Source organism: Notolabrus celidotus, chromosome 21, assembly GCF_009762535.1.
Source record: "Notolabrus celidotus isolate fNotCel1 chromosome 21, fNotCel1.pri, whole genome shotgun sequence".
In the NCBI taxonomy this organism is placed as follows: Eukaryota; Metazoa; Chordata; class Actinopteri; order Labriformes; family Labridae; genus Notolabrus; species Notolabrus celidotus.
In genome coordinates, this window is record NC_048292.1 from 20,065,807 (window position 1) to 20,087,057 (window position 21,251).

At 42.5% G+C, this 21,251-nt stretch overlaps 1 protein-coding gene across 7 annotated transcripts in view; it reads right to left on the minus strand.

Moving 5' to 3' along the window:
- The window catches only part of LOC117804905 (protein bicaudal D homolog 1-like), a 43,790-nt gene extending 22,833 nt beyond the window's left edge, over positions 1-20,957 (minus strand). For 4 of the 7 annotated variants that reach the window (XR_004629288.1, XM_034673357.1, XM_034673361.1 and 1 more), the window contains exons 1-2: positions 20,233-20,451; positions 33-245 (exon numbers count right to left, since the gene is read on the minus strand). Coding sequence is in view for 6 of the 7 variants with exons in the window: in XM_034673357.1 (XP_034529248.1) it covers positions 33-245; positions 20,233-20,451 (432 nt within the window). In the remaining variant the exon portion in view is untranslated. Of the gene's footprint in view, positions 1-32; positions 246-5,965; positions 6,061-20,217 lie in introns of those variants that run through there. The other 3 variants (XM_034673360.1, XM_034673358.1, XM_034673362.1) reach the window with 3 other exon arrangements.
- Between the last annotated feature and the right edge of the window lie 294 nt (positions 20,958-21,251).

Sequence of the window (21,251 nt, forward strand, 5' to 3'; positions counted from 1 at the left end):
TGGTTCTCCTAACCCCTCCCTCTGTACTGTACCTCTCTGAGCTCCTGCAGCAGCCCGGTCAGGTGTTCGTTGTCGGCCTGTGAGCTGGAGGCACTGGCTCGGCTGTGCTTCAGCTCGGCCTGCAGCTCCAGCAGACGACCCATATAGTATGCCTCCTTGCTGGCGGACTCCTGCAGCAGCGTCTCCTCATTGGTCTCTCCGTCTGCTGCCACCTTACGCTGGGTGGAGTAAGCCTGGCTGAACGCCTGGAGCAGAAAGGATGGGTCATAAAGTTAAATAAGTTATATATATATATGTGTTGGAAAGAAAATGCTTGGTTAAATTCACGAGTTCAGAGTATTTGAAACTCAAGGAAAGGCATCTGCATCCGTCATGAATAAATCTTGAGGAATGAAACTCCTTCATACTATTTATAAATGTTATGTTTGGAATTTCCAACACCTAAAAGTTTTTATGACTCATTAAATTCAGAAACTGCACATTTCTGTCATAAAATAAATAATATATTCATTATTTAAAACAGAAATCTAACAGGAAGTGCTCATGTAGTCAAGACAAACTTCCTGATGGACCGTCTGTAAAATCATGTTTCCTGATAATCCTGACGTCTGCCTCTCGAGTTTCCAACAGAACAACAGAGAGTGTTAATAAATGAGAAATGCAGCTTTTGCAGAACATGCACACGCTCCACTCCCTGATTTAGGAGCACTGTCTGAAGCTTTATGGATATAAGGAGTCAGACTGTCATCGGTTTCAGAGCACGTCTCCTCCAACTTAAATCAATGAGAGGTCTGAAGCGAGGCCGGACTTTAGGGGAAACTCTCTCTCCTTCTTTAATGTGTTGGCTCAGAGGAAACCTCCGTCCATGTTTGATGTTTTTTCTTTTAGACTGCAGCAAACAGCGGGCGGAGTGTACTCTGAGTGTTCTCCCTCAGGAGCAGAGTGTAAGTACAGTTAAACACAGTCAGCTGGGACCTGAACACACACACCTGAGTCAGGGAAGCGTTACAGGGAGCACATGTGAAGGACTGTGATAAAGTAAGAGATTAATGAGAATCCACAGCAGCACCAACCACAGAGTGAGACTCCTACACCTACAGACAGGATCATTCTAAAACTCAGCACCTGATATCAACCCATAGACTGTATAAATAATGGAGGTAGTCTTCGTGACGTCACCCATCTGTTTCTGAGCGCTGTTTTGAAGCCAATTGACGGCGGGAGCCATATTGCTGCTGTCAAGCGATTATGACATAAAGAGGTGGGCTTTGAGTCTCCTAGCCAACAGCTACAGTGTTCCCGCCTGTCAATCAAGTCAGCTGTTCCTCTCATTTTTGGGGGTGCTTTTGTTCTTTTATGATAGGACAATTGAAGAGAGACAGGAAATGTGGGGAGTAAAGAGTGGAGGAAGACATGCAGGACATGCAGGACATGGTCGCGGCCGGGAGTCGAACCAGTGACCTCAACAAAGAGGACTATAGCCAGTGTATGTGGGACGCTTAGACCATTAGGCCACCAGCGCCCCAATGAACTGCAGTTTTTAGCACTTCCGCATTGGACTCATATTTTTAGACCAGAGGTTGCCTCTTGGCTTTAGAGCGTTATGGCAGCAGACATTAACCAGAGCTACAGCTCCAGCTAGTGGAGGGAGGCTGAAAAACAGCGAGGACACAACATGTGACCGACATTTCAGACCGACAGTCATAAAAATATTGTATATATTTCTGACACAGCTCTGAGATCTCAGGATCTCAGGTATAACATACTGAAAGGAGTCTGGGCCTCGGGACATCTAAGCTAAGCTTCAGAGAGAGACGAGGAGCTGGGAAATGAAAGTGGAAGTGGTTCTCCTTTGGGAGGTTTCTTCAGACACTTCCAAAGAGGAGGAGATGGCTTGACAGACTCAGAGCTCAGTGGACAGATTAAACATATCATCTGGTCTAGGGGCTCTCAGGGTCCCTCAGAGTCCCTCAGGAGGAGCTGCAAAACACTCACAGGTGAAGGAGCGTCTTTACTCGGTTGCTGACTTGGAGGATGGAGGTAATCAGAGAGATGTGTTTGCAAAAAGAAGTAAGCCAGGATTAAATGGAGATCATTCTGTGAGTGCATGATGGGAGCAAGATCAGAAGGCTCTTGAGTTAGCGTCTGACGACAGCAAAGGACATTTAGATCGTGCAGAAGATTTTGCAGACACTTTGAACCAGACGCTGATACCTTACAGTCAGAGCTGCTGCTGTCTGAAACACGGTGCTGTGCAGAGATTAAAGATCTGAATTCAAGCAGCACGTACACTCCTTCTTCGTCTTCTTCTGTAACGTGGTGTGTTTACTCCACAGAACAGACCGAGGTGACTCTGATGTGGAGTAAACACAGGAAACATGTGAGCCCAGCGCAGAAGATGGAGAGCAACATATGACAGGATATTGATTTTACAGATGAAACTTCTCTGTAATAAACATGCATCATGTACAGCGTGACGGTCGCTCTCGGCTGTGCCGTTAAAGCCATTTCTCTGACAAAGCACGCTCAGCCTCACAATATGAATGTGTCAACACTTTAATGACGTCCATTCAATACTACAGATGACTGTAACCTCAGGCTGCTACACGCCATCAGAGTGAGAGACGTTGTTTAACTGCAGGACGTCAGCGTGGAGGAGAGGACATTACAGCCTTTATACACAGACGTTATTCTCCATGTACAGAGACATTTACCCTCCATGAACTGAGCGGTAAGTGAAGATTAACGCTGCTGAATCCCTTTATTAACGAAGAGCCTCAGATGAACCAAAGGCCAGTCAGTGGACCATCAGCAAATATATTTATTTATGTACATGGATACCTTCATTCTGGTTTGGTCACACCAATAGTTGTTTATAGCGACACCAGTGGACATTAAGTGAACTACAGTTAACATTCTCATGCATCACGTAAGCTACACGAGTATGCGTGCCTCTGGTTTTCAATGAAAAGCTAACGTGGAAGTGACTTAAGCTTGAGTTATACTTCTGCGTCAAATCGTAGGTCTCTGCGTAGCCCCCGTACCTACGCAGAGACCTACAAATGTAGCCAATGCGCACCTCGTGCAAAATGTAACTACTGGTCGAATAGACGCGGACTGCAAGCCCTGTGATAGGTTGGCATGGTATTTCCTGTATTTGCAGCACTTCCTGGATCGCCGTCCATCAGTCGTGTATTTCATCTCTTCCTCCGTCTCCTCTCTGTTCTTCCCTGTAATCATGTCTGTATGATAAACAGCTCTACATTAACATGACACGTTCTGAGTCTCTGTGAAAAAGCAGAAAACCTAGCGGGACAGGAAACAGGCGACCACACTGCCCTCTAGTGTTTCAGTGGGGTACTGCAGAGTGACACGGGCACCTCGATGCACAAGTTTGAGGATCTGATGTTGGCGTCGACCACTGCTGCGTAGGGTCAACAAAGAAGTATAAACCAGGCTTTAGGTTGCATTGTTTCTAAAGTCCAGCAGGGGGCGACTCCTCTGATTGTATATCAGTCTAAAGTAAATGTTCGTCCTCCTCAATTGATTTGTTCCCTCAGTAAACACTAACGATTTTAGTTTCTTATTCAACATAGCATGATGTTCATTTAGTAAATGATGGTTCTTTTAGTCACAGAGAGCAGGAAGAGTGGAAGAGTGGAGGAGTCAGAGAGGGGGAGGAGTCCGGCAGGGGGAGGGGTCAGACATGGGGAGGAGTCATAGAGGGGACACCTGAGAGTGACTCCTCCTCTTCATCTGTTAGTTACTTCAAAAAAGTAACTGATAAAATAGCTAGCTATCCTCTGAAGACCTTTCTGACTTTTCTGTTTGCAGTACACTACAAACTGCTTCCCACAGTGCCTTAAAGAAAGACCTTATTAAATCCCAGTAAACGCTGCTGTAAGACTGTGTTTCCAGACGGTGTATAGGAGCTCCCTGAGCGTTGGCTGAAGGATCGGCCTCCCTACAGATAAATAAAGGCTGCTCTTTATTGCCTCCAGTGAGTCAGCATGTTGCTGAAAGCAGACTGATAGTCTGATAGTCTGAGAGATTAGGACTCAGGACTGCTCTCGGCTCTGATAAACACGACTCAGACACATTATTAGTTCAGATAAACACAAAGTAGAATCAGAAACTGGATGGTGCACAGCGTCTCTGTGATGACTCTGAAATAACTAAACAGGATATAAAAGGAGCCAATCAGAGTCTCTGCAGCTCTGTGTCTCAGGATCTATTTTTAATCATAAGAAGCTGTTTGAACGAGCAGCAGACTGATCCTGATGTTTCTACAGCTGCAGAAACCGACAGGTAGCTTTCAAGTCTGTTGTTTACTCTTTAACTCCTCGCTTACTCTTCTTTTTTGAAGAAAATGAAAGATTTACTTTTTTAATATGGTTTTTATTTTGGATTAATTCAATTTTAGCCCTGGATTACATTATTACTCTTCTTCTTCTTCTTACTATTAATAATAATAACAAAAATATAATAAATAATACTAATAATACTAAAAATAATTATAATGATAATAATAATAATATCATCATTGTTTTAACAACATTTATGTAGCCTATTTATTTAGTTATCTATTTATTTTTTGTATGTATCTGTTCCTCTGAACATTAAGTGATTTTTAATTTTGCCTTCTACCCTTATTTATTTATTAAAAGTATTTTTTTAATGATTATTTTATTGTATTATATTTCATTTTATATATTATATTTTAATTATTTTTATTTTAACATGTTTTATTTAATCAATTCATTTTTTCTGTGATATTCTATTGTATCTTATTCTATTCTATTCTATTTTTAAGTATTTTTAATGATTATGTCTCTATCATTTTACCCATCTCTGTTATTTTCTGTCTCTGTTCTTTGGTGAAGCTCTTTGGGCTGCATGCTCGTCTGTATGAAAGGTAATATATAAATAGAGATGAGTTGAGTTTCACTCACACATACTGTATTTACAGCAACACTGCACCTAAACAAATAAAATGTTTGCAACAAGGTGGATCCTCTTCAAAGATGCAGACAGTATCGTCTTTAGATGCTTTTAAAATTTTGGTTCAGTCCAGTTTTTCTTCCTGTGTTAGCTGCAGAGATAACTATCATAAAGATGATGTTTCTGTTCTTATTAAGAGTATCTTTGTTGAGCTGCATGTTTCTCTGAAAGGAGTTGAGTGGCCTAGTATCAGAGGTTATGAAAGGGGGCCTTTTTTTTTCCCCAAACCCCACTGAAAGTGAACCCCAGCCCTGGATGTGGGTCAGACTGAAGTCAGCTCATCGATCAGCTGATAAAAAGTTGGAGGTGATTTTGTGTGAATGAGCCAGAAACAAAATGTTAATGTGCTGCTCGCCTCGGCTGTGGCTCTGAGACTGCTGTCCTACTTCTCTGACACAGTGCCTTACTGCCAACGGTGACTTCATCCTGTCTCAGACCCGACCAATCAGAACCAGAGAGGGAGGACGGGACTAAAACCAAACCGTGACAGGACACGATGACCTCAGAGGACAGAGACGAGAAACAGGACAGATAAAGAGACTCTTTTTATTCATTCACAGCCAAAAAAACTCGACTCATTCCCCCATTTTCCAAACCTTTGTCTCTTTTTGTTCCGCCCCTGTCTTTATCTCTCCTCCTGTCTGTCTCCTCTGTGTCTTCCCTCACCGCTCCGTCAGCATACTAATGAAACTGGACCGAACATTTACCCATAAAGCTGTCCCGGCTAAGTGACGCTGTGGGTCCACATCACCCGGGGTTTATGGAGCAGAAATTAGAGTCTGAGTTTATTCACTATATGAGGAAGGAGATGAAATACCTGCTCCTGCAAAACACTTGATGGAGTAGAGCGAGCACAAAATCCATCCAGGATCATCTATTTATCTTTTTATGAGAGATTTAAAACCTCAGTGTGAAGAACATTCAAACACTGAATGGTTGTGTAAGCTTGTATCTGTCTGTTTACCTCGGTGTGATGGCGAGCAGCAGTGTCCTGCAGCCCTTATTGAATCTGTATGATTGGAGTCAGCAGACGCTCGGTCTGACCCGGAGTCACGGGGAGTTTGGTTTGTGGATATTTGTTGCCCTGGCCTCCCAATTAGCTCCGTCACATTTCGCTCTCTCATCATTTCCTGCTGTTTCTTTCTCTTTGGCTCACTCAGGAACATCACGTTATCATCTTGCAGACAGACGTGACGGGAGGACAAACGACCTGAAGCTGTCAACTGCACATCTTCACTGCATCATCTTCAAACTTACAATCAAAAAAACAAAAACCAGACTCAGAGATTCTTTAGGAAAACATACAAAGCTTTGGATATAAAGTGTTCCTGATAAAAGTGTTGTTTCAGAGACGATGGAGCTCAGACTCAGAAGAAACTGACATAAAGTAAGGAAGCAAATCAGGAACATGAGTACAGGAGCTGAGGAAGGGTGTTAATATTCTTAAAAGGGGATGAAAGTTAAACGTAAAGAGGTGGTGTAGTCCTTTTTTTATAATTTACACATAAATATGTGTAATGTGTATGTAATAGGTTAAAATGTTGGATGTCAAAACTAAACATGGGCCAAGTTTCGTAAACGTGCGTTTGGGTAATCCCAGAATGAGACTGCGGGCTGTTCTGAACGTCACATGAGAATTCAGCGAGATCAACACGAGATTTGCTCAAATCATGACATCAAAAGTTTGTCCATTTTAAAAAGGAGAAACACAACTTTGTTGCATAGCAGCAGCTGAGGAGGCTTCTAGAATGCTGGGTTCCAGAATGCAGACTTCGGGAGTGCTTTGAAGCGTCTTAAAGAGCCAGTAGCTAAATGAAATTAGTGTTTTCAAAGACAGCAGCCTGAGATCAGTAAAGAGAGTTTGAGCTGTTAAGCAGCTACAGAGCGATCAGAGGGACCAGATGAAGACTGAACATGAAGATAATACACCTCATTCCTCATCAAAATCAATCAATCAATCTTTATTTGTATAGCGCAAAATCACAACAAACGTTATCTCAAGACGCTTTTACAAACAGAGCAGGTCTAGAACACTCTATATTAAATCATGAACAGAGACTCAGTCTGACCCCACCGTAATCCACCATGGGCATAAACCTCGAGCAGAACCAGACCATAGACTGCATAAAGACTGTTGTCCAGCGATTGTGACGTAAAGAGGCGGGCTTTGAGCCTCCTCGCCAATAGCTACAGTGTTCCCGCCTGTCAATCAAGTCAGCTGTGCCTCTCATTGGAAGACTCTTAATCTCAATATCTTCGAAATTGCCTCATTAGAAAAAAATTCACCCCCCCTACAGTGTGTGCAAGAAATGAGCTATCCAGACTACACTCGTCTTCTGTACCAGGCTGTAAACATGTTTATTTCTGCTGTAAAGATTGGCTTTTTTGAATTGGTGTGTATATGGTTTCAGGTACTTCCAGAGCCAGCCTCAAGCGGATCCTCGATGAACTGCGTTTTTTAGAATTTCCACATTGGACTCGTATTTTTAGACCGGAGGTTGCCGCTTGAACCAGACTCATTTGAGACAGCCATCTGCCTCGAACAATAAGAATACTGTCAGAGTTTTATCCACTGACACTCACACCTGTAAACCCTGACACTGATAAACCGATACAGCAGATGTGTGTCTAACATGAGTCTGGTCCTGCTGGAGGTTTCTGCCTGTTAAAGGAAGTTTGTCCTTGCCGCTGTAACTTGCTAAATGCTGCAAAGTGCTCTGCTCATGGTGGATTAAGATGAGATCAGACTGAGTCCTGTCTGTAAGATGGGACTGGATCTTATCCTGTCTTGATGTCGGGTCTTTGTTAATAATAGAACATAGAGTACGGTCTAGACCTGCTCTGTTTGGAAAGAGTCTGAGGATAACATTTGTTGGGATTTGTCGCTTTATAAATAAAGATTGATTGAGACGTCAGAGGAGTTCAGGTGAACCATCCTGCAGTCTGCTGAGTCACAAACCTCCCAGCACCACGTCTGATCAGATCAATAACAATCACATGCTGAATATCACTTCCAAGCTCTGAGTGTGTGTGTGTGTGTGTGTGTGTGTGTGTGTGTGTGTGTGTGTGTGTGTGTGTGTGTGTGTGTGTGTGTGTGTGTGTGTGTGTATTTTTTTTACTGTATAATTTGAAGTGAACTGACCTTGATTCAAAATTCAGAGAAACCTGTCTGTGCTTACTCACACAGCAGGGGGTCTTACACACACACACACACACACACACACACACACACACACACACACACACATAATATAATTATTATTTGAAGCCTCTGTGCAGGGAGGTTGGTTCAAACAGACAGCAGGCGTTCCCTGACATTTTACTGTTCCCTCTGTTGCCTGAACTCAATAACACACAAACAGATCACACACAATACACACAATACACACAATAACACACACATACATGAACACACATAAACACATCACACACAACCTCTGCCTTTGTTTCAGTCAGAAACAAGGTCAAGACGTTTTTTCCTTAACATCAGCGACACGCTTTAAAACCAACAATGACCGAACTGTTTTTGTCTCACAACATGAGCTACATGATGTGCAAAAGCTGCCAGAACACCTGCCACAAGGGGGCGCTGATTTAAGAAACACACTTTTCACACACCTTGTCCTCGTTTTAGACACATGAGCAGACAAACTGTCTGAGCGGCTGTTTTTTAATGACTGAGTTTCACATTTTTTAAAGGCACAATTTGTCTGAGCGTCCCTCCAGCAGCACTGAACCAGAAACCTCCAACATGACCTTGGACAAACATTGAGGTTCGTCCTGGACCTGAACCAGCTCCAGACTGCTCCTGATGACATCATACTTTACATCCTAAACTCAATCACAAACCCAAACCTCCTGCAGAACTAATCTTTAATGCAGAAGTGTAAACTCCTGCAGCGATTATCTGCTCCAATAAGTCAGGTAATACTCCTGCTCTTATTTCTGCGGGACACATTACAGCGTCTCTTCAGAGGGACGATCTTTAAACCTCACAGTGCTGATGAGCTCCTCCGTCCTACACGATGCTAATTCTACCTAACAGCAATGAAACTGAAGCCTGTGTAATGAGATTTCTGAGTGAGATCCTAAAGGAATAACGCAGAGTTACGGCCTTTATTTTGTAGGAGAGGAGCAATCTCTCCGTCTCGCTCCCTCCTTCTCTCCACATTAGATTTTTTTATCTGTGCGAACAGCTCAAAGACGTATGGATCAATATAAACCCTGCGGCCGTGGGAGAAAAACGTCCTCTCTAATCCTAGTGCAAGAGAGACAAACAGACAAAGACAGCAGTAGAGAGGAGGAGAGAGAGGACAAAATGTCCCAGACCACCTCTCCTCTCTCTCTCCTTTGAGAAACAAGGAAACAGAAAAGGAGACCACAAGGTGGCGAGGAGGAGAGAGGGAGGGTGGAGTTGGATGGATGACAGGGAGGAGGGATAATCACATTTGATGCTCCTTCATATCACTCGCTGTCACAGCTCCTTTGTTTAAGTGAAATCCAATCTCTTCATCCCTCCTTTTAAAAACCACTCCTCCATCCTGAGACAAAACAAAAACATCCTAATAAAAACGACGAGTACGCGACCTGAATGGAGACATTTTCTTTAAAGCATCACAGCATCTAATGTCATCATATTGACATAGCAGGTAAACATCAGTGTTTATGAGCTCATGTTTTAATGCAGAGGTTGAACATTTGTTTAAGTTTGTTAACCTTTGACATCAAATAATCGTCAGGATAGAAGGTTTGCACTGATGTCATTTCCCACAGGACACGCCCCCTCAGTTTGAAACATTGTGCAACATGACGTTCAGGAGAAGAATCGACGAAAACAAGACTGAAACAGGTTGAGTGGATCTACCACTAGCAGAGCTAGCTACAGCAGCCTTCAGTCCTCCTTGCAGGTTACACGGTACTTCCACCAGATCCGTGTCCGATCTCCAATCCGCTGGTTGGTCTTCAGAACGCAGTTCGGAGCAGGACCTCCAGACAGCTGGAGTCATGTGACCGAGGTTTTACCGCGGTAATTACGGAATCAAGGATTCTCCTCCTCCTCTCCTCATCCATGTTGTCTTAAGGCTGATTTATACTTCTGCGTCTCCCCTACGCAGCAGGGGCTGACGCAGACATGAGCACCACATACTTGTGCGTCGGTGTGTCCGTGTCGCGCAGCAATTCTCCGCCGAAACGCCTGAGGGCAGTGCGGTCTCTCTGATAGCCGGCTGCCTGCTTCCGGTCCTGTTATGATCTCTGTTGACTTTTCCACAGCGATTCAGAGCGTGTTATGTTAATCTACAGCTGATACATGTTGCTGTTTATCATACAGACATGATTACATGAAGAATAGAGAGGAGGAGATGAAATACACGGCCGATGTGCGGCCGATGTCCGGGATCCCGGAAGTGCTGTAAATGCGGAAAAGACAAAGCCGCCGAGCGGACCAATCACAGGGCTTGCGGTCCGCGTCGGCTCTACGTGGAGTTACATTTTGGAGGAGGTGCACGTCAGCTACGTGCGTAGGCCTCGGCGTAGGTACGGGAGCTACGCGGACCCCCGGCGTAGGGTACGCCGTTGATTCAACGCAGAAGTATAAATCAGCCTTTACTGGTCCTCTGAAAACCTCTGACCTGTTGACTCCAGGCCTGGCTCCTGGTTTGTTGTTGTAGTTAAGTGAAATACGATCTGGTGATAACAAAGAGTGTTTTATTCTGAAAATTAACCGGATGTTTTCATTTTTTTAATTTATTTTTTTAAGTTATATTTTTTGGCCTTCACGCCTCCATTGGACAGGACAGCCGAAGAGAGACAGGAAACGAGGGGGTAGAGAGAGGGGGAAGACATGCAGGAAACGGACGACCGGCTGGGAATCGAACTGGCGACCCCTGCGACGAGGACTGTAGCCTCCGTACGTGGGGCGCTTAGACCGCTAGGCCACCAGCGCCCCTGTTTTCAGTTTGTTTTGGTGTCTGACTTTCTGTCCCGCTCCATCTGCTCTGTTGAGATTGATGCATCGTGCTCCGGCATCTGGCAAAAATAGAAGTCTTGCATCTCTGATCCGTAGGGCTCCGACCTGCCGGTTCAGAGACGCAGCTGGAACGCAACCAAGCGGATCCAGTGGAAGTTAAAACATTGACTAGAATAGAAACCTATCAGATCCGGTGCTGTGACGGACCAAACACGTTAACGTCCTCATGCCTGTGCTGGTTCCTCATTGCTCTGGTGGAGTGGTTATATGTCAGTTTAACCAGACACAGCCTACATATAACTTTATCTCCATTTACTAGATCAACATACTGACAAACCACGCCCACTACCAGATGGCATCATCACCTGTGCTCCTCTTCCATCCATTATGGCAGCAGACATTAACCAGAGCTACAGCTCCAGCTAGTGGAGGAAGGCTGAACTACAGCGAGGACACAACATGTGACCCACATTTCAGAGCTAGAATCATAAAAAAATATTAATAATCAGTTTAACCAACAACTACTTCTGGCGCTGACTAGCGAGACACTATTAAATCATTTTAGTCGACTAAACAAGTACATCCCGAGCAGATAGACTTGACAGAGATCCCTAGTAGAAACATTTTCTTGAGTTGACCATTCACATGCATCCCCTCACAGCAGGAAGTCTTCCCTTTGGACAGGGCGGGTGCTTGGGGGGTCTTAAAACATGCTTCATAAATTTGTCAGGATCTGTCCCGGTTTAGAGTTTCATCTGAACCAAAAGTGTTTGCAATGCTGAGCCAGGATCACAGCAAGCGATGAGACAACACACGCTGACATTTTTACAAAACTCTACTCTTCACTCCTTCCAAAACAAACACACTGGTTCACATCTGAACGCTCACAACTTGTAAACACTGAAATCCTTGAAGCTGGCACCGATCTCTGACTACACGACAGATTCTTTAAATGAAATAGACTTTTGGTTATTGTCTTTTAGAGCGATACAGACAGACGTTTTCTGTCTCCCAAAACAAATGTGTCTGTGTCGGTGTGTGACGATGTGAAGGTTCGGTTGGGTTTAGGCAGGACGTCCAAACACCGTAACATCCAAAAAGGAGTTCTGTGTTTGGGAGTCATCATGAATTCATCATGACCTCACAGTTTATAAATAATTCACCACGCCCTCTCTGCTCTGAGTGTGTGTGTGTGTGTGTGTGTGTGTGTGTGTGTGCGTGCGTGCGTGCGTGTGTGTGTGTGTTCAGACATGCCTCTTTCAGACACCCAGTCTGCTCTTAAGTGCCTCTGAGTGTTTGTGTCACATTCAGACCCATCAGAGAGTCGAGGGGAGCGCAGAGCTCTGCAGGAGGAGGACTGAGCGTCTCTTAAAACACACGCTGTCTCTGCAGCATCAACAATCAGCTGAAGTTCAATCACACAGTAAACCACGGTGCTGCTGCTGGATGCAGGGAGTAGAAGGAAGTCAGTGTCCAGTGACAACAGCAGGAGGAAGGAGGTGTCTGATTGGCTGTGTGACGACACAGAGGAGTAACAGAGCGCCCCGAGGGGGGGTCTCTCGGTCCTGTTCTGTTTTTAGCCTCCGTGGATGCTGCGATGCATTTTTCATCTCCTCCCTCTGCAGACACACTGCCTGTCTGAAAACCTGATCACTGATTGGCTGAGGAGGAAACAGAACTAATGCACATCACGGAGAATCCTTCAGAGGAACCAGAACCAGAGCAGGATGGAGATATTACACTGCTGCTTATAGACCAGCAGGTTTAGTTATGGATTAGGATATTAAAGGACACAAACATAAAAAAAACATTGTGTGCTTGATGCTCTTAAAGGGTGTGGACACTTCATTCAACATAAAGAGTCTCACTGAGCCGCAAGGATATAATTCCTTTGTTTACAGAGTGTACATATCGTCTTTATAGGCACAATTAAATCTTTACACAGACTGACTGATGGGACGTGTGTTTAATATTGGAGCTAAAAGATCTATTAATGAATTCATGTTTATGATTAGTAAGTCTCTTTCACATTTTAAAGGCCATAAACTATGAAACACCCCGATGGAACAGCTTCAACTCTGGGCGAACATTTAGTTATCCACCTACAACGCTAACATTCATCCAGTTCATTATTATAATCATTATTTTCATAATGAACTGTTATTGTTTCTTTCAGTCGATCTTGTTTTGCCAAGATCTTTGAGATGTGCTGTATAAGTACGGGATAATGTACGGTTAGCAGGTAGCAGCTCATTCCACTTAAATGCACCACAGAATGCCACAGGAAGTCTCTCCTGCCTGTGGCCATCAGACTGTACAACTCCTTTCTCTGATCACTGAACTATAACCTGTACTCTGTGCAATAACCCTGCCATTTTAACATCCTTGTATATATCTCCTTCATTCCCGGGGCTTTTGTAAATTGGTAAGTCTAACTATTCTGAGCTCTGTATATATTTTTTTTTATTTTATTTTATTGATATTTATATCTTATTTTATTCCTTATCCTTTTAATATTTTGACTTTTTTACATACTGTTTATATGAGCTCTGTAATGACCGAATTTCCCTCCCCAGGATAAATAAAGTATTTCTGATACTAATTATGGGAAATAGAATCCCGACAGGACTGACAAGTCCTGGATGCGAAGAGGAGGATCTTGTCCAACCTGAAGGATCCAATATGAAAATGTCTGTAGCCTGCCGATTTAGCATGCTAACCGAAACTAACATTTAGCCACATTGTGTTGATGCTAACCGAAAATAACGTTTAGCTACATTGTTTTGATGCTCATCGAAACTAACGTTTAAGCCACATTGTATTGATGCTAACAGAAACTAACGGTTCTACCTCACCTTACGGTGACAACAAGCAGAAGCTAAATTTGTCTGAACTCTTTTCCGTGGATTGATTTGACATGACGTGTGATCAGTTTGTCTCTGGTGTTGCTTATGTTAGTGAAAGTTAATAACCGTTGTCAAGGGGTTTTGACCAATCAGAATCAAGCATCTTACACAATTAATTCATAAAACAAAGAGGCTGATCAGACTCTGTGGCTTTTATTGCAAACCAGGAAATTATTTCATATTTCTCGTATTATTTAAGGTGCAGCGCCTGTTTACGTGACAGATTCACAGTTTTTATGATGACTGTAACACTGATTCACATTTTATTCAATTAATCATATTAATCCATTATTCATTTATTAATGCATAACTCATCATTTGCACCCCACACTGTCTGCATTTTTAATAATTATATTTATGATATTTTTTATTTATATAACAGTATTCAAATGTCTAGTTATCTAACTCTGTCACTCACATGTTAAAGCTGCTCGATGGGGAAAGATAAACGTGATGAATCTCTGAGGTGGATGTTTGGACTCCTCTATAACTCTCTCTCTGTAGATCTCCTGCAGCTCTGAGAGGAGCTGAGGCTCACTGTACAGATCGATATGATGGAGTCCTGTTGAGCTAATTAGCAGTTAGCTGTGTTAGCACTTTACATCCCACTGATGAAGCCCACAGAGTCTTCCTCCTCCCGCTGTGGAGCCCTTGATTATTTCATTACACCCCACACTCCCTGTCACCCCATTAGCTAATGCACACAACAACGACTAAATGACGCGGAGGTCACGACGGATGACCTCGCTCTCTGCTCTGAGAGGAAACACTCTTTAGCCTCTAAAAGCTCAGATAGCTGCCTGTCTGTCACTGCTTGACATTTTTAGGGATGTTATAACAAAAGCAGCGTACATCTAATCATTCAGATGAGACACCTAATCATTCAGATGAGACACCTTTAATGTCCCAAATAAAACAACGTAAACACAACTTAAAGTTTAATCCACAAGAATATTAAGACTGTTTGCAGGACGATGGCGATTCCACAAACCAAGTAATCCAAAAATTCTCCAACATGCATATACGTCTTTACAGTAGTTATGGAAACAAGCCTGGAATAGTTTCATGAATGTAAATAAGAATAAGAAAATAATCAACTATTTCTTATTTCGTGACCCGGATGACTGAACTCAGATGGCGGGCTGAGTTATGAATGGAGCTGAAGGTGCTTCCTGTTCAATGAGAAGGAGATGTTTCAGTCCTCCGTGCACGTCAGGGTTGAGAGTATGCTACGGTGAATCATTTATAGAAGAAACTATTTATATAACTTCAGATTTGAACTCTGTGGCCTCACATTCTCCCGGAATCAGAGTCAGAGGAGGCTGAAGGGTCGGCTCTGGTTCTGGTTCTGTTTCTGCTCGTCTGTGAGTTACATAACGTTTGGTTTATTATTTGTTTTCTGGATGCACATTAAAGGTAGAAAACCAGAGAGATGGATGAACTGTGTGCAGGCTTAATGTGCGCTAGAAGGAAACACTGAAACGTGAGCACACCCAGGTGAGAACAAACGTCTGTTCAGGTTTCCCGTGCAGGAATATTTCCACTTATTCCCTGAGAGATAAAGACGAAGATTACTTAAATTAATTAATTCATTCAACTTTTCTGCATCATAAGTAAACATACATACAGATTGAATTGAATGTCATTGAACTGAATGACCTTTTGCGTGTCTGATTAGAAATAAAGATGAAGGAGGAATCGAAGATGGTGGAGAAAGAGTAGACTCTTTTAGCCTCATGCTCCCACACTTTTCCAACTTTTTCTTTCGAGTCTAATATTCCTCAAGTCTACCCATTGCTACGTCATATTAAAGTTGGCGTTGGTAGTCAGATTTAGATACACTTTTTGTTATACTCATTCTGCCCGCCTCCTGCGCGTACATTCCATGTTTGTTTTTGTTTTTAACTTTCACTATAATAATGTTTTGGTATTTTTTAGTGCTGAGTGAGACATGAGTTAACGTAGTACAAAACACAAACGATGTGCTGAGGACCAGTTTTAAATCAGTCATGATCATATGGTCGCGAATCAGTAGTGCTCATGCATGTGAACGGGGGCGTCGTTTTGGAGGAGCTCTGAGGTGAGGGGGAGAGGGGTTAGACGGAGTCCTGAGGAAATGCTCCATTCAAATTCATGCTAGTTTTCCATGACTACCAACCCTAGCTTTAAGGACTTATTCATACCAACATCATTGGAAATGGCAAACAAGCAAACTATACAAAGCAAGAAGTACTCAATACCACCTAGCAATATAGTTGCTAGCTACATTAAAATGGCTGTGCTAATCAACCTGCCAGAAAGCCACAAGTCAGACCTCAAGACTTCCTTCTCAGTGCTGGAGGTCAAAATTGACCTGGTGCAAACAGCTGTGTGCAGTCATGGTCAACGCATCATGTCTTTAGAAACCAACGTGGACTCAGTAATCCAACGCCTGCTCTGTGGTGAGGATAGCACGCTATCCTTCAGTTCAGTCTCTTCCTTCAGCTCAGAATCCATCGAATGAAGAGTTTCCATAGGATTAATCTTACACAGAGAGTGATCATAATTGAAGTATTAGCACCCTACCACCCCCCTCCAGTTGAACGCTCTGCGACACAGAGAGGATCAATAACAGGCCAATGAGCTGGAATGAGATGAAATGAGATGAAATGAGAGATATTGAGTTATCAGGGTTGGAATGGAGACTGGATGAGGAGAGGTGTGAACAGATAGATGTACTGTGTAGGAGAGGAGGATTAAAGGAAGGGAAACGCTCAAGGACAGACGGCTTCTGTTGAACACTACAGTTCAGCTGTTAGGATACGCTATCAATACAACTATCTCAGACAAATATTAACAAACTCCAAATCATTTAGATACTAGTTTTACCCCTAAGGCACCAACAGCATCAATTCTCTCTGACCTTCAGACCCTAGCTGTCTCACTTTGTATCAGTAGTCAGGCCAATTTCCAAATAACCGTAGAGATCTAGAACACTGCAGGGCTGCTAAATGAATGAATGTCATACTGCTGTGTTACAGGTAAGAATCAACGTCTGCACCTACTCTTAGTGACGTCACCCATCTGTTCCTGAAGCCCTGTTTGAAGCCGATCATCGGCGGGTGCCATATTGGAAATGCTGAACTCAACCTAACTTCTGTGAAGCTAGTGTGAGGTAAAGAGGCAGGCCTTTAGCCTCCTCGCTAACAGCTACAGTGTTCCCGCCGGTCAATCAAGTCAGCCACGCCCTTATTTGGGCAAAACTCATAAGTTTAAAATCTTAAAAAATAACAAGTTATAATAAATTCCCCCTGTACAGTGTGTGCTGATAGAGAAATGAGCTATTCAGACCTAAACTGTTTTTGAACCAGTCTGTAAACATGTTTATTTCTGCTGTAAAGATCGTCTTCTTTGAATGGGTGTGTATGTGGTTTCTGGTGTTTCCGCAGCCAGCCTCTAGTGGACGCTCGAGGAACTGTAGTTTTTAACACTTCTGCATTGGCTTTGAATCTTGGGGCCGGAGATTGCTGCTTGGTAACTAGTTGTTTAAAAGTAGGATATCAGTAAAGTCATCATCTTATTGATCGATTTAGTCATAGACAACAACATTCGAAACTGGCTAACAGTAGCATTTAACCACTGCATGACGTGTTCCTGTAAACGACAGCTTCTGAGCTGGATGTCCACCTAATGAACGCACAGCTTTAACTGTACATAACACACCTGCACGTCAGTCCCTGGACCCTCACGCTCCAACACAACGCTGCTGCCAACAACAGAGAGTGTGTGGTGACGTTTTCTGTTCAAACAACGCTGAATCATAAGAAACTGTACACATCATCTGTTTAGCACACAAACACACACACACACACACACACACACACACACACACACACACACACACACACACTGACCTTCAGGATGTAGCTGCACAGTCAGCCTGATTCATCTCTTTAAAATCTGATTAACTGGAGGATTACTGCAACTGTACATTAGCCAACATGCTGTAAAATGCTGTGACGCATTGATCGATCAGAAATATGAGTTAAAGATGGAGGCGGGGTCGGGTCAGTATCGATCACCAGACTCTGAAAATAAATCATGTGAGAGGCCAGAAGTGTAAGAAACACTGATCTGAATAACATTGTGTGTTGTGTCATGTTTAGTCTGGATGTTCAGTGGAGGGTTGTTCTTGAACGCAGCTCAGCAGCAGCATTGTTAGCAGCACTAATAAGAATCAGGAGTTTCTTGAAGCCTGATGGTTCTCTCAGTCACTGGTTTGAGTCATCGGCTCACATTTACTACAGAAAGTTTACAAAAACATCAGCAAGCCAGCAGCAACATGATCCTTTAGCAACTCACACATAAAGGAACATAAAGGTAGTGTCCTCTCTCAGTCTTTCACTGCTCCGTTTTCAAACAGGGAGATTTACGTAGAAGACTATAATCATAAAATGACTTCCTCTGCTCTGTTAATAACGTCATTGCTCTCTTCCTCATCCATGGTGGTATGTATATATATATATATATATATATATATATATATATAGATATATATATTTATATATATTCTGCTGGCTAAGTGACCATCTGTTGTTTGTTACCTCCCTGCTGCACTGTGGGAGACTCTGGTGGGGTGTAATATCTTCCACAACATGACAAACTGACTATAAACTGGACCAAACACAGTTTACTGAATGATTTCAGACACAACCATAGTCCAACAGTCTGTGCTGTGATTTTATGCCTCAATAATGAATGTTAGTACTCAAGGCAAACTGTTCTCACTTCTTTCAGCTCATTGTTTTGGTTTTGCAGATAAAAAAGGAGATGTAATCTGAGCTGGTTAATCCAGATGTTTTTTCAGGCGGTATCATTGGGAGGATTTTATAATTTTATATTTTTATATTCTGTATTTTATTATTTTTGTATTTTATATCAAAAAAATGATTTACATTTATATTTTATAATTGTATGATTGTATATTTCATATATGTATGTATATTTTATATGTTTTATTTTTATCAATTCTATATTTTTGTAAATTTATATTTCATATTCATATTTTATAATTGTATACTCTTATATTTTATGTTTTTATATTTTATGTTTTATATTCTTTATTTTTATATTTTATATTTTTATATTTTTATAATTTTCATTACAGATTTTTGGATTGTTTTAATCTTTTATTTTTTGTAGTTTTTATTCTTCCAATATTGTATTCCTTATATTTGTTTGCTGTCATAACCTTTTTATCTTCTTATATCTCTGTCACTTCTTCTTGCTCTTCCCTCCCTTCAGTTTCTTTTCTTAAACTTTTAGTCATTGTCTTTCTCACATTTCTCTTTTATTGTCTTTTAGTTTCTTTCTTATTGTTAACACACTTTCTAACCCTGCTTTGAAAAGTGATATACAAATAAAGATTATTATTATTATTATTAAAAACTTGCCTCTAATCAATCTGTTGCTGCATGTAAATTATCAGACTAATCCATAATGTTTGCTAGCTTAAACTTGTTAGTTTAAGTATTATTGCTGGTATAGAAGTTCAAATACAGTCATATTTGAAAAGTAGAGTAAGTAGTTATCACTTATTAAATAGTTTGTGTAATTTACGTTAGACAATAGATGTTTTTTTTACATAAACAACTATTTTAATTTAATTTTCTCACCACTGAGGGCGTGCACAAAGAATGCATTTCCCATAACTATTAATAATTACTGACAGCAAATGATCAAGACAAGTGTTGCTTGCTATATCTAAAGATCTCTGTAACCCTGATTGATGCAGTACCTGTAGTTGTTTAACAAGTGTTTACTTGTGTTATATTTTTGATTACTTCTGTTTTTTGTACAGTTTGTTCTCACAACTTCTTACAGTAAAGGTACGGCTTTCATCTTTTTTAACTAATTCATCTGAGGAGCTTTAATTAACAAGATATGTCTCCTCCTCTGAGCAGCTTTGCTGTGGATCATCTTCTTTAAATCTACAGTCTGCCTCCACTCTCTACACACAGTCTGCCCCACGCTCCTCATTTCACTCATAACTAACTGTATGATGTCAGCAGATATAAAACCTTCTCAAAGATCAAAATGACTTTGCATCTTGTAGAAACTTGTGATTTGATCTGCTGGTGTCACATTTAGAGAAGTCATGCTCTGTATGGACCCTGCTCTCCTCAGCTGGGCCTGTCTTTGTGTCCAGCAGGTGAGCCTTCAGAGCAGACATGTAAACAATAAGAAGTTATGTCATTATGTTTTCACTGACTGATTTCCTCTCTGCTATGGAGATGTTGTAGCAGACAGAACTAAAGCTGCTGACATGATTCCTAAGATCTACTTCTCGGATCGGAGTCATACCCCTGCTGAGCCCACCTCCTGCAGCTGCTCCAGCTCCTGCCTCAGCGCCTCCTGCTCGGCTTCCAGGTCCGCGTACTGCTGCTTCAGGCTCTGGTTCTCCTCCAGGACCACCAGCCCGCACTCCGCCGCGCGGACCTTCTCCCGGTTGGCCTCCGCCAGCTCCCGGGTCAGGCGCTCCACCTCGGCCCGGCACTGCTCCACCGTTTCCCCGCATCCTGCTCCTCCGGCGGCCATCGCCCCTCTCTCCCCCTCTCCCTCCCTCCCTGCCTGCCTCCCCCTGCCCTTTCCTCCCTGCGTCGGATGAGCAGAGAGCCCCGCCGGGGGGAGAAACAGCTGAGGTAGACAACAAACCCCCACCGCCCCCCTCCGAGGAGTCACACCTCTGCTTCAAATCTCATAAAAAGAACAAAAACACCTCCGTGGAAAACCTCACAGCGCTCTCTGCTTCATCGGAAGTCTTCCTCGGCCATATGATGCTCCGAATGATGCAGCTCCTCATCCTCTTCTTCCCGCATCCTCTTCCACTCCCTCTGTTCCGTTTTTCTGCTTATTCACCGGCACCAGGACGCCATCTCTGCCCGCAGCCGTGAAGCAAGGCACACTCCCCGCTGCCCGTCATCCTCCTGCTGCAGACTGTGGAGCCTCTGCTCTGCAAGCAGCATCACACTCAGGACAGGGAGGAGGAGCAGGATGCGCCCTCTGGAGATCAGAACCAACAATTACAAACTTCTTATTCTTTCAAGAAAATTATAAATACTCAGTTTTTATTTGTATGTGTTATTTTTTAAATCCTACATTTCTGACATTACTGACGTTAAGTAAACGACATTTTGAAACACATGAATAAAAGTCTTCTTAATATTGTTTCTGATCAATATAAATATGTACACTAATTTCTAATCCAAATTAGTTTAATGTATTTTCTTATAGTTGTAAGAACACATAACATAAAACACAAAAACACAAAGTCCAATGACTAACCTGCATGCCCGAAACTCAAAGAAGTGAAAAGAATCTTGTGCACACAAGATAAC